Genomic DNA, 12,274 nt, shown 5'->3' with positions numbered 1-12,274 from the left:
TTTCTCGTGCTAAAATTTCTGCTTTTCATCTTGTAAAATTGTATTGCGATAGTAATCTCTTCTTCTCATCCTTGTGGTTTTATGCCTCAGATTCTTTTTTTTTAAGTTTCTTTATTTATTTTGAGAGAGAGCAAGCAGGGTAGAGGGCAGAGAGAGAGAGAGAGAGAGAGAGAGAGAGAGAGAGAGAGAGAATCCCAAGCAGGCTCCTCACTGTCAGCACAGAGCCTGATGGGGGCATGAATTCACGAGCTGTGAGATCATGACCTGAGCTGAAATTGAGTCAGATGCTTAACTGACTGAGCCACCCAGGTGCCCCTGCCTCAGATTCTTTTAATGCCATTTTAGTGGAGCTCTAGGAGAGGACAGAAGTGAATGCATGTGTACTCAGTCTGTCTTTAGCTGGAAGTCACATACTTTTTGATGTTTATGCACATACTTGTTCAAAAGTTGGAGCTTGCTCTGTGTGACAGTAGAATGCCCTAATATTATAAGCCAGGCTCCATGCTGGATATGTGACGCACACTAAATTCTATCCTTGCGACAACAGAATGAGGTAGCATCCGTGTTTTTGGTATGAAGAAACCAAAGTGCTTTTATTTGCCTACACATTAATAGATTTTTTCCTTTCAAAAAAACTATATCATTTTAATGGCTGTAAATGGATGTACTCTAATTTAGCTCATTCCCAATTTATATTGTTCTAAATTTTTATATTGACTAGAGCTTTGTAATTTACATCATTATCTCCTTGTTAGGTTTCTGGTTATGTTCTTTTTAAATACTGATTTATTTTGAAATTGCCCCTAGAAATATATGAATTTACATTCCCACTAATAGGGTAAAATGCCAATTGTTCAAATCCTTATTAGCTAATAGTGTGTTCTGCAGTTTTTATTACTATACTGGTGTTTATTTAACCATTCCCTATTATTGGACATTTAGCTCTTTTCCAGTGTCTCATTATTAAAAACAATGCTTAGATGAATATCTTTGTACATGTCTAATGTTTTTAATTTGTATTGCCAACTCCATGCATGAAATTGCATTGACTAGGAAATAAAAACTTGGCTTAGGAAATTCCATTTGGGAATTAGCTTACTGTCATCTGCAAAACTTATCTTTTATTGTTACTGAGTGATTTTAAAATAAACATCTATGATCCCTTTTAATAGGATAGGTTACTTTCCATTTTGTGAATTTATTTTGGTAAAGTAACCATTAATTAGTAGGGATGTATATACTTGAAAGTAGACACGCAACACTACCAAGTTATACCAGGTTCTCACAATTCTGTTTTGACTGAAGGGATCAAGATCTAGTTACTGAAAATATTCCCACTGTTAGTTAATTCTCTTTATTTGGTTCACTTTTTCCAGTAGCAAAATGGCCCCATTGCAGGATTCTAAATTGAAGTCTCCATGTGCGATAATAGTCATGTTGTTTGGTTTTTCTCTTTATGAAGAAAAAACAAGTCTTTCTGAAAACCTTTTGAAATAGATTCAACATGTGTAAATAAATGGATACTTCATAGCTTTTTAAAATGTATAAACAAATTGGGGATTTGTGTTTCAAAAATCATTCCTGATCATCCTTTGATGCCTTTAAATATAAATGAATTGATTTTGAATACCCTTGTTTAAAATACTGATTTGTGTACCTTATTCATTGGTTTGTCTGCTCCATTTTAAAATGGAGATGTATTTGTTATCTGTGGGAATATTGCAAAACTTAGAAGTAAAAAAATCAAAATAATTAATCTAGAAAAATTAGGACTGAAACTAATACTGCTTAGCTTATTTTTCTAGTCTTATTTTTCTTTATTTTTAAAAAAAAAATTTTTTTTTTCAACGTTTATTTATTTTTGGGACAGAGAGAGACAGAGCATGAACGGGGGAGGGGCAGAGAGAGAGGGAGACACAGAATCGGAAACAGGCTCCAGGCTCCGAGCCATCAGCCCAGAGCCTGACGTGGGGCTCGAACTCACGGACCGCGAGATCGTGACCTGGCTGAAGTCGGACGCTTAACCAGACTGCGCCACCCAGGCGCCCCAATATTTAACTGATTTTTGAAGTTTAGATGAGTCCATATACTGTTCTTCCTTTTTCTCTTCAAAGTCCAGGTCAGTATATATTTTCTGTAAAGTCCCATAAAGTAAATATTTTAGGTTTTACTGGCCACGTAAGTTTTTTGTCACATCTTCTTCTTCTTTTTAACAACTTACTAAAAATGTAAAAAACCATTCCTAGCTAGTGGGATGCACAAAAACAGGCTGCCAGATGGATTTGGCCCATAGGCTGCAATTTGTCAACACCTGCCTTTTTTTAATTTTAATATAATTCTGTGTTATATAAGGTAAATATATTCTATGACATATATTATATGATATGTGGCATACATACATACATACACCAGTCAGTTCACATGACTGGTAAAGTCAGGAGATTGGTTTGCTTCAGGCTTGGCTGGATCCAGGAGCTCAAATAAAGATGACCCTGTTGGTCCCCAGCCTGTGTTACGGCTCCCTCACCCTACCTTCCCCAAGATTACTATCCAGTCATTAATGAATTTCACTTGTAAGAAAGCCCCTCATTTCCTTGGGCCTTGAACAAATCACTATTGTGGAGGTAGAGTTGTAATCTTAATGCTTTTCCAGAAGTACAGTAAAGATGTAGTAGCCTCTGTTTTGCTTCAAAATAAGCTTAGGAATTGTGTAGTTGGCTGGGTTACGCACCTTTAAGCAAGTCAGTTAATATTTTTGTGTCTGAAAAGTAAGAATAATCATAACTTTATATCTGAAAGTGCTTTTGAAAACTAAAGCCAGTCTAATATTGTGAAGACAGTATGTTCTAGGGCACCTGGGTGTGGCTTAGTCGGCTAAGCATCCCGACTTTGGCTCAGTCGTGATCTCGTGGTCTGTGAGTTCAAGCCTCCCATTGGGCTCACTGCTGTCAGCAGCAGAGCTTGCTTTGGATTTTCTGTCCCGCCCCCCCCCCCCCCCCAATCTCTGTCTCTCTCTCAAAAATAAACATTAAAAACAAAGAGGCTTGATGGTATACTTCATTAAAAAAAAAAAATGTTCTAGAACTGACAGCTGAATGGCCAAAAGAAAGTTAAGCTCTCCCCATTTCTAGGCAGAGCTTGGTTTGCCACACTACTTCAGCTTTCCTTTTTCCCCGAAAGTTTGACATTTCTAATCTTAACATGTTTTAGATTTGGGAGGGAGAATTTGTAGAGTTCTTCCAACATTTGACTTGATTTGCCTAGAAATACTGAAAAGTTATTAATTATCACTCTTTGCCAATTGTGAGGTGTTCCCCTGTTCCAGATTTTGGAGCAGAGATACATACAATCGCTAGTTTTGTCTCCCATCCTGGGTTCAGGTAATGTTACAGATAGAGACCTCTTTTCCACCAAAGCGTTACATGTAGCAGCTCCTTTACCATTGGATTGCCTTTCAGAAAACAACGTTTGGGGTTCTCCTAGTTTATCAGGCTAAATGGAGTCATGTCACGTAGCCTGACAGCCATTTTACTTTGCAGCGGGATTATAATACCAGTTAAAAATATCTATCTACTCTGTTGTGGTTCTCCTTTGTCCTACTTTTCTGCAGTTTAGTACGTTTCTCTTAAATTTTAACACCAAGAACGGATGAAGATTGTGGCACATCCATACGAAGGGATACTTCTCCACAATAGAAAGGAATGGACTACTTATCTGTGCAGCAATGTGAATTCATCTCCAAAATACTATAGGACTCCCATTTTTATGAAATTCTAGAAGAGGCAGTAATGCCAGACAGGCACACGAGTGGTGTCCAGAGGTCCGAAATGTGGGGGAGGGAATTAGCAGCAAGGAGCATGAAGGGACTTTTTGGAGCGATGGAGACGTCCTGTCTTGATTGTCATGTTGGTTATATGGGTCGGTACGTTTGTTAAACTCCATATTGAACCCTGTAATTTAAAGTGAGTACATTTTATCATAAGAAAATGACATATGCGTGAAATTATTTAAAAGAAAGTTAAACACTGAAGTCTAAAATAGGGCATGGGTGGTGAAAGTGTAAAAGTTTGGTCAAAAACTATACTGTCACCTCGTTAGCAATATAGGAGTAACCCACAGTGTGTTTATTTGAATTTTTGGGGGGATGTCACTGAATAGATACAAATATGTTTGCTAATGTCCATTGCTGTATCACGGTATATGTATAAAGACATTTAGTATCATATTAAGTAATATTAGTGATAATAACAAGGGATTTTAAAGTGCTTTAGAGGTAAAAAACACTGCGGAGTGTTCATATGCAATGTGCACTCATTTTTTCTGTAAATTGTACATTTTTAGTCTATTCTAACTTAGTTGCACAATTCAAATAGATGAGTGGAATATTTTCTAAAACATTATTTAAAAATAATTTGAGTCGTTTACAGATTAAAAAAAGAGTGATACTAATTAGCTGAATACATGAAGCTAGTCCCGTAATCTGTCCACATACCATGTTCGTCTTGCAGATGACGGGGTGTATGTCCAGGCAGAGGAAAGCTAGTATAGGGTATCAGGCATAGATTGGTGATTGCACTGAGGAACTGTGGTGATATGCTGTGTAGAAACTCAGTCTAAAAACACAATTGAAATTTAAGAAACTCTTCGGCCAGTTTTTCCCCAATTAAAGTTTCAGCTTGGTCCTTTTATGCTAGTTGGAGGAGTCTGCGTAAAGTTTCCCAAAAGTTACTCTGGGGGAGACAAAAAAAGGCGTGGAAGGTTTGGTTTAGATTTCTAAATGGTAGTAATGCCTGTCTAAACATCGATTTTTGTCTTCATAACTTCTGTTTGGTATTTAAAGATTCTTTAGTAGTGTGCTGTTTTTACTTAGCAGCTTTTATTATACGTGGTATGGGGACCATCCCAAGTTAAATGAACTGAAGTTTTAAATTAAGCAGCTAGAAGCCCAAGAAGATGTCTGGAATTTTTTTTTTTTTTTTTTTTTTTAAACCACCTCTTATCCAGGCGGTTACTGGTGTCTTTATCCCAGTCGGGAGTAAGGAATTTCTGATCTTTCCACTGTGAAGCAGTGAAATGGTCCAAAACATTAGAACTTCCTGGGGGAAATAACAAGCGAGCTAGAGAGTTGTTATTACTGTGTAATTACTCTCAGATAAAGGTAAGGGCTCTGTCAGATGATGCTGTACTTCTCCTGGAAATAGGCTTTTTGACTTTGGAGATCTTTCACTGTTGGAGATCGTTGTTTAGGTCCAGCACACTGCCCAGCGTGTCATCATGGATGATAACGTTGTTGGGGGGGTGGGGGCAGGGGGAAGGGCGAACAGCACTCTGACTGCTTCACCGTTGTTTATAAAATAGTAATAAACTTTACCTTTACCTAATGCTGTACCTTTTTAGGTTCTGTTAACCCTATAAAGGGTATCAGTTAGCTTCTAGAATGACATGTGAAGTGTGCTTGATTTACTTTTGACCCCGAATTATCCAGTTATCTGTATATTGGACATCCTAATAGCCTTCGGCTCCAGTGTATATTCCTTGTTGATGGGGTGGTGTAAAGAAAAGAAAGCATTTCGTGCTCTCGTAGTCTTAATTGACAAACTTTATATAAACTAGGTGAAATGGGACAGTTTAAAGGCCATGTAATAAAGTGCTAATGAATGAGAATGAAATTTAGGCAATTTTTTCAGTTTAGTAAAAACCTGAAATACGTAGTAAATGCGAAAAAGAAAATCTCTTGGCTTAGTTAGCGGAGCAGTACAGCTGTGATCAGAACATTTAAGGGGATAGGATGAGAGAAGAAGTACTGTCACTCGTGGGGTGGCATAGCTTGAGTCAAGGTTGGGCTTACGTGAGAAGGTTCTATCCTGACCAGGAGTGCGGCGTGTCCCACGTTAGCTTTGCCAGTATGAGTCAGGTAAGTAAAGGCCAACTGGGAAGGGACCCTGGTAGAGTGCTACAAAGGCCACGGAAGATGCTGCGGTCTTCTGACCTGAAGAGTTTTGTACTTTTTAATTTATGGTAACTTTTAAAAACAAAAACTGATCTTGCATTTCACACGTATAGGTTTAAGAAAATCTACCAAGAAGCGCAGTGAATCCCCACCTGCTGAGCTCCCCAGTTTGAGGCGGAGCACACGCCAAAAGACCACGGGCTCCTGTGCTAGTGCCAGGTAACACATGGGGTTTTCCCGGTTTATGATCAGTTCATTGTCTTCTGTTCCACTCTGATCAAAATCTTTCCTTTTACAAGTTTTCAAAACTTACTGAAATTTCACTTGACATTTATTTGTCCTATGTAAATGAATTCTTCCCCAGTGTTTTTATGTTTTTGCTAAGCTTTATTCATGCTAGTTTAAAAAACTTTTTTTAGGGGTGCCTGGGTGGCTCAGTCGGTTAAGTGGCTGACTTCGGCTCAGGTCATGATCTCGCGCTCTGTGAGTTTGAGCCCCGCGTCGGGCTCTGTGCTGACAGCTCAGAGCCTGGGGCCTGTTTCAGATTCTGTGTCTCCCTCTCTCTGATCCTCCCCCCTTCATGCTCTCTCTCTGTCTCAAAAATAAATAAAAGTTTTAAAAAAAAATTAAAAGAACTTTTTTTAATGTTTATTTTTGAGAGACAGACCACGTGTGAACGGGGGAGGGGCAGAGAGAGAGAGGGAGACACAGAATCTGAAGCAGGCTGCAGGCTCTGCACTGTCCGCACAGAGCCTGACGTGGGGCTCGAATCCATGAGCCCCGTGAGATCAAGACCTGAGCCAAACTCAGGCGCATAATCAACTGAGCCACCCAGGCGCCCCTCGTGCTATTTTTTGACAACACTCTTAACCATCTGTCTTGTCTTCTGTTGCTACAACATTTTCACAGAGTTCTTGCCAGTAGTTGGACTTGAGGCTGTTTTCAGAGTTCCAGTCGGCCAATAAATCTCTAATGAGCATCTTTATGCAGATTTGGGTTATTTTGTAAAGGTAGCTAAATTTCCCGGTAGTGTGATTAATGGATCAAAAGGGATGCCTGTTTTAATGGCTGTACCATTGCCTACTTAGTTTCTGAAAATGTGGGCACCACTGGAGTTGAATGGATCAGGGGGAGAGAGATGCTTCACTTTCACATGTAGGACGACACCTACTCCTGGAGGCCGGATGTAGGTTCTGCGTGTGTGCTTTTCAGGACTCCAGTCCCCGTTTCCCTCAGTTGCTGGATGGGATCTCATTTTCAGGAAATCCACTACCTTTGTGTGTGACACGGTGCATTTTGTCACATGCTTTTGTTAACTGATTGAGAATCTGAAGTTAAAGTTAAAAAAATTTCTTACAGTTGCCTCCCATTTTGGGGCGTGGTCAGTTGCTCAGATGCCCTTGCGAAGCTAATTATTCACTCTTTTATATGTAGTTTGTTCTTTCTACGAAGTGTGTCACGAAACAGTGGTGGGGCAGAGGGTTTGAGTGTCCTTTTCCCCTACTCTCCCTCAGGTGAGCTAAAAGGGCTTAGCTCTTGTTTCCGCTCTAAGGTAAGAGACATTGACTGCTCTCAGTGCCGGGTCCAGTGGTGACGTAAGGAAACAGTGAGACTTGTTATAGGTCAGAAGAAAAGGACTTGTGCCACTTTAACTCTGTTTTTCCCCTTATTTTCTGCTTCTATCTGGATTATTTAATGTACTGGTTAAAATCTGTGGAGTTAGTGTACCTGTTGGCTTTTGAGGTTTCTTGGCCATAGTTTTCCAAGAACTCTTTTGAGAAAATGTCTCAGTTCCTCAAAGGGTTTGTCTTATTTTGGGCTAGATTTTGAATCCAGTTTTTACCCAGAGTTTATCATCTGAGAGGTAAACTGAATTCGCTGTGGTTGAAAATTAATTTTAGGTTGATGTGAAGTCGGGTAATCTAAGGGTCCCATCTTTGCTGCCTTCTGTTCATGACCGCTTTCTTAGAGCATGTCACGTTACTTACAGTTTACGTGCTTATGCTCTACACAAGCAAGCTAGCCACCTGCCTGGAGAGCTCTTCATCTCGAATTTTTTCTGAATTAGTTGAGATGCCTCTTGAATTTAGTGCTTTCATAGCCTGCTACGGGTGTGTCTTCATCTCTGTAGACCAGTGACTCTTTGAGGGCAGCCACCCAAGTGTTCAGCATGGCGTGTGTTACGGGGCTGGTGCAAATTGAATGTTAAATAGATGGATTAATTTGAATCCCACTAAGTGGTAGCTTGGTAAATTGGGTTTGCAGTGAGCTGTTTCCGTGGAAGAGAAGATTGGCTAAGCAAATTCCCGTGTAGGGGGGATTACAGACTCTTCTAGCACTGTCTGGAGATTCAGAGCCTTCATTTCCATGTCACTTATGCCTGCTGCCGCCTTCTTGTTCTTTACTAGCCAGCATCCAATTCCACTGCAGATTGACTTTGGTCTAAAACATTTCCTTAGTGTCTTTCTTCATTTCCTAAGGTACTTTGGAGGCTACATATTTAAACAGTACCAAGTTGTAATAACCTGGGGAAATCTTTTGTTTTTACCTAATTTGCTTACTGATTTCTCTTTTAAAATAGAAAAAATTGTCATCAGTAAAATGTTACTTGCTTTATGAGAGATGATTGATTGATGTTCTGATGCATATTACACTGTTACTTAATCCAAAACCAGTGTCTTCCTCAGTGTCATCTGTATGTATTTATAAATATTAAACCTTCCTTCCTTCCTTCCTTCCTTCCTTCCTTCCTTCCTTCCTTCCTTCCTTCCTTCCTTCCTTCCTTCCTTCCTTCGAACATTTATTCATTTTTGAGAGAGGCAGAGAGAGAGGGAGACACAGAATCGGAAGCAGGCTCCAGGCTCTGATCTATCAGCACAGGGCCTGATGCGGGGCTCGAACTCGCTGACCACGAGATCATGACCTGAGCTGAAGTCGGACGCTTAACTGACTGAACCACCCAGGCGCCCCTTTAATCCTTTATTTTAAAAGATGGAACTCTTGCTCATTATTGGGATAGTTATTTTTTGTTGATGATTAAAGTTGTCTGGAACTTAGTGATGGGAATCCCTACCCTCCCCCCACCCCCAGCCCCGACCTTTTTGTCTTCCACTTTCCTTCCCCCTCATTGTCAAGTGTAAAGTCTGTATATTGACCCACTATTTAGCCTGGAAGTAGGGATCTATTTCAAATGGTTGAATTCTCTCAGCAGGAGTCACTTTTCCATTTGGTTGAAGTGTTTAAAAATCATTTTTGTCTGTAAAGATGACCACAGCTCATAGCGACACAAAAGCGTGTATTGTGAATGCGACGTAACTTGGAAGAATTTTAAATATACAAAGTCTTGGTTGTTACCCATAGTGATTTTCTGCAACAATTTTTATGTAAAAAGAAGAAACTGGCTTTGTGCTCCATGCATTGGAGCTTTGTGCTGTGTGGACATTGCTCCTGGTCACTGGTAGTGCCGCCTATGATGGCATCTTTCTGTTGCAGTCGGCGGGGCTCTGGCCTGGGCAAACGAGGAGCAGCTGAAGCTCGTCGACAGGAGAAAATGGCGGACCCTGAAAGCAACCAGGAGACAGTAAATTCTTCAGCTGCACGGACGGACGAAACCCCCCAGGGAGCTGCAGGTAGATTGGCACTTCTAGCCCCGAGATGCGTTTATGTGTCTTACAGATTTATTTAGAGAGCAACTGCTTTGTGGGCGTACCAAATATAATGCAAGAGAGGGGACAGAAATATACTCGATGTTACCATCAAATAAGCTTTTGGTTCTCTTTGGCTTTACTTTATAGGTTTGGGTTTTTTTGATTAGTCGGATTCATTTGTTTTTTGGTTTGTTCGTTTGTTTTTGTTTTAATTCTTTTCCAAATCCAAGTTTGTGATGATTACATTCAAAAGGCTCTTAGGTAAGATAAGTCACTCTCTGTTTAAGATTCTTCACTGTCCATGCGGACATACAATAGTCGCCCATTGTTTGTGTGAAAATTTGAGTTTATGATCAGAATGTTAGGATGTGGCTTAAATTGCTTCTTCGTATATGTGTAAATTTTGATGTAGAATATGTTGTAGCCTCTAAAAAGTAAGAAGTATTCAGTTTGGAAGGAACTTGAAGAATGCTATTTATGTTTTTATGGGCTTATTTTTATTCTTCTTGATACCTCAGCACAACAAAAATTAGGCTGCCCCCCACCCCTTTCAGCTTTAAATATGTATTGATCACCAATACGAATAGGAGACTAATAATTCAGAGGTTAATTGTGGATGACAGTTGTAAAATGTAGCTTGTTGTGAGCATTTTTCACTAACGGTAAGTACAGATGGAAAAATGTCGCAGTCTATCATTATGAACCTGGGTATGATGAGTCCCTTATGTCCGAATGACACACATGGGCTTAGGTTTAGGTAAGGACTGACTTTAACAGAGCACTTCCACTTACTGTAACGTTAGTATATGTGCTAGTTCTCTCTCATCCCTGTGGTGGAGCCTGTGTCCTAGTTTGCCAGGAAGCTTCGGGTTTGCCCGCAGCTATTCATGGTTTGTGCTTTTTGTCTCCGCTTTCTGTCCACCTTAACGTTTTTGCCACTGTCTTTCTTGCTTTTGTATGATAAACGGAACCGTGAACTTGAAGCACTTCTTCTGGTAGGAGGGGACTTTTCTCACGTGCTTTTCTTTAGACTAGTTTTTCTGAAAGTTTAAATTTGAGGGAAAGTCCAGTCCATTGTAGTACAACTCGGTGAAACTCTTCATGCCACACGGGCTGTGCTTCCCAATGTCTTAATGTTTATTTCGCATCTGCATATGGAAGTGGGGCAGTTCCCGTGCGGACAACACAGATGGCGCTGCTGAGCGTGGTGTTAAAGTGGACTCGTTACAGGAATTACCGTAGCCAGCGTTTATAAAGTTGTAGGCTGCTGCAGACAGGGTATTGAGAGCTCCATGTATATTCTCTTTTAATATTCAAAACAGTATGCTGAGGTGTGAGTGCTGTTACCCTAATTTTGGAAACGAGGAAAAACTGAGACACATGATAGTTGAGCTTGCCTGGAGGTGTGGGGCTCCCAAATCCAGGTTTTCAAAAATAAGGGCGCATTTATAAAGGCTGTATCATTCTGCTTCCCCCATAGTCACGAGAGTTTGTTTAATCCGTACGGATATAATTGGAGGCCAGAGTGAGGAGGTGGTGTGTGAAACTTTGATCCCTGGCATGTATACCTAAGAGGATAAAACAAACCTTCAAGGGATTAGGTGGGTACGACTGCCCCCCGAAGGCTTGTGTTCATTGTCGTTCTTACTTGCAGTCACAGTGTGATCTAGGTGTTTTCCAAGTTTCTGTAAAAGATGCATGTGGCACGCTGACTGGTGTTTGAGCAGCACTAGTTAATTTTATTTTGGAAGCAGGATGCCTTATGGATCCTGCAGGAATACTTTCTCTGCCAGCTCACCACAGTAGTGCTGCGGAAAGAGGCAGATTCCTTATTAGCTTTAAGTCTTCAGTGCAATGTGCTTTAGTTTCTCAGTATGCAAAATTGGAATTCAAGGAAAAATAAAACCCTCTAAGTTAGCGCAGAATATAAATCCATGATGGTAACGTAGAGCATCTTTCGTGAAGCATCCGTTATCAGGAAGCTCTTAGACAGTTGGTAGAAGACGCCGTTTATTGGAAACATTTATTTTGAAATAATGTTTTTACTCATTTAAGGAGATTGGTTTAATCTCTTCAGTGTTTTTGGTGTGGTTTTTTATCCCCAGTGTTACTTATTTATAGAGATCCCATCTTTCTGATCTATTTTAATGAAATCAGTAAAATAAACTTACTTCTTTTTACATGTGTAGTAAGAAAACGTTGCTTCCTCTTGGGCAAACTTGTTCATATCACCCTGACTTTGCCAGTGTTGTTGACTCTTAAGAACATTTGTTCACAAGAGTGTGCCTGCTCGGTCACCTTGAAACATAATGTTCTATGGAGCACAACTTCTTGGCTCTTTGTGGAAGAGATGCCAGCTCTTGGAGTTGAAAGTTAAGTGTTCTCCATGCTTGCCCACGAGTTGGGGGGTCTCGTTTTTGACTTTATCAGAACTGTGTACCTTTTCATAGTGCTGGTGAAGTCTTGCAAATACTAGAGACACCACAGTGAGAAATACTCTTCCTTACACCTGCAAAGCAATCAGATGGCAAGGAAAAATAGCCCATGTCCTGGCACCTGATTTTGCATTGAGAATCTTAATTTCACAAGAAATAAACAGGGTCATTTTGTAAAAAGAAAGCAACCCAGTGTTTTAAGTTTTTATCTTCCTAATTTTGTTTAGAATCACTAAAAGTTA

The 12,274-nt window shown here is 40.0% G+C and overlaps 1 protein-coding gene across 18 annotated transcripts in view; it reads left to right on the top strand.

Annotated features, from left to right (window-relative positions):
• The window catches only part of TRIP12 (thyroid hormone receptor interactor 12), a 140,117-nt gene that overhangs the window by 64,708 nt on the left and 63,135 nt on the right, over nucleotides 1–12,274 (top strand). For all 18 annotated transcript variants that reach the window (XM_019838808.3, XM_019838807.3, XM_023259785.2 and 15 more), the window contains 2 exons: nucleotides 6,064–6,169; nucleotides 9,443–9,579. In XM_019838808.3, the coding sequence (XP_019694367.1) occupies nucleotides 6,064–6,169; nucleotides 9,443–9,579 (243 nt within the window). The remainder of the gene's footprint in view (nucleotides 1–6,063; nucleotides 6,170–9,442; nucleotides 9,580–12,274) is intronic.

The sequence above is a fragment of the Felis catus genome, chromosome C1 (genome assembly GCF_018350175.1).
Source record: "Felis catus isolate Fca126 chromosome C1, F.catus_Fca126_mat1.0, whole genome shotgun sequence".
NCBI lineage: Eukaryota > Metazoa > Chordata > Mammalia > Carnivora > Felidae > Felis > Felis catus.
The sequence above is the reverse complement of the archived record's forward strand: the minus strand, read 5'-3'. Positions and strand labels throughout refer to the sequence as shown.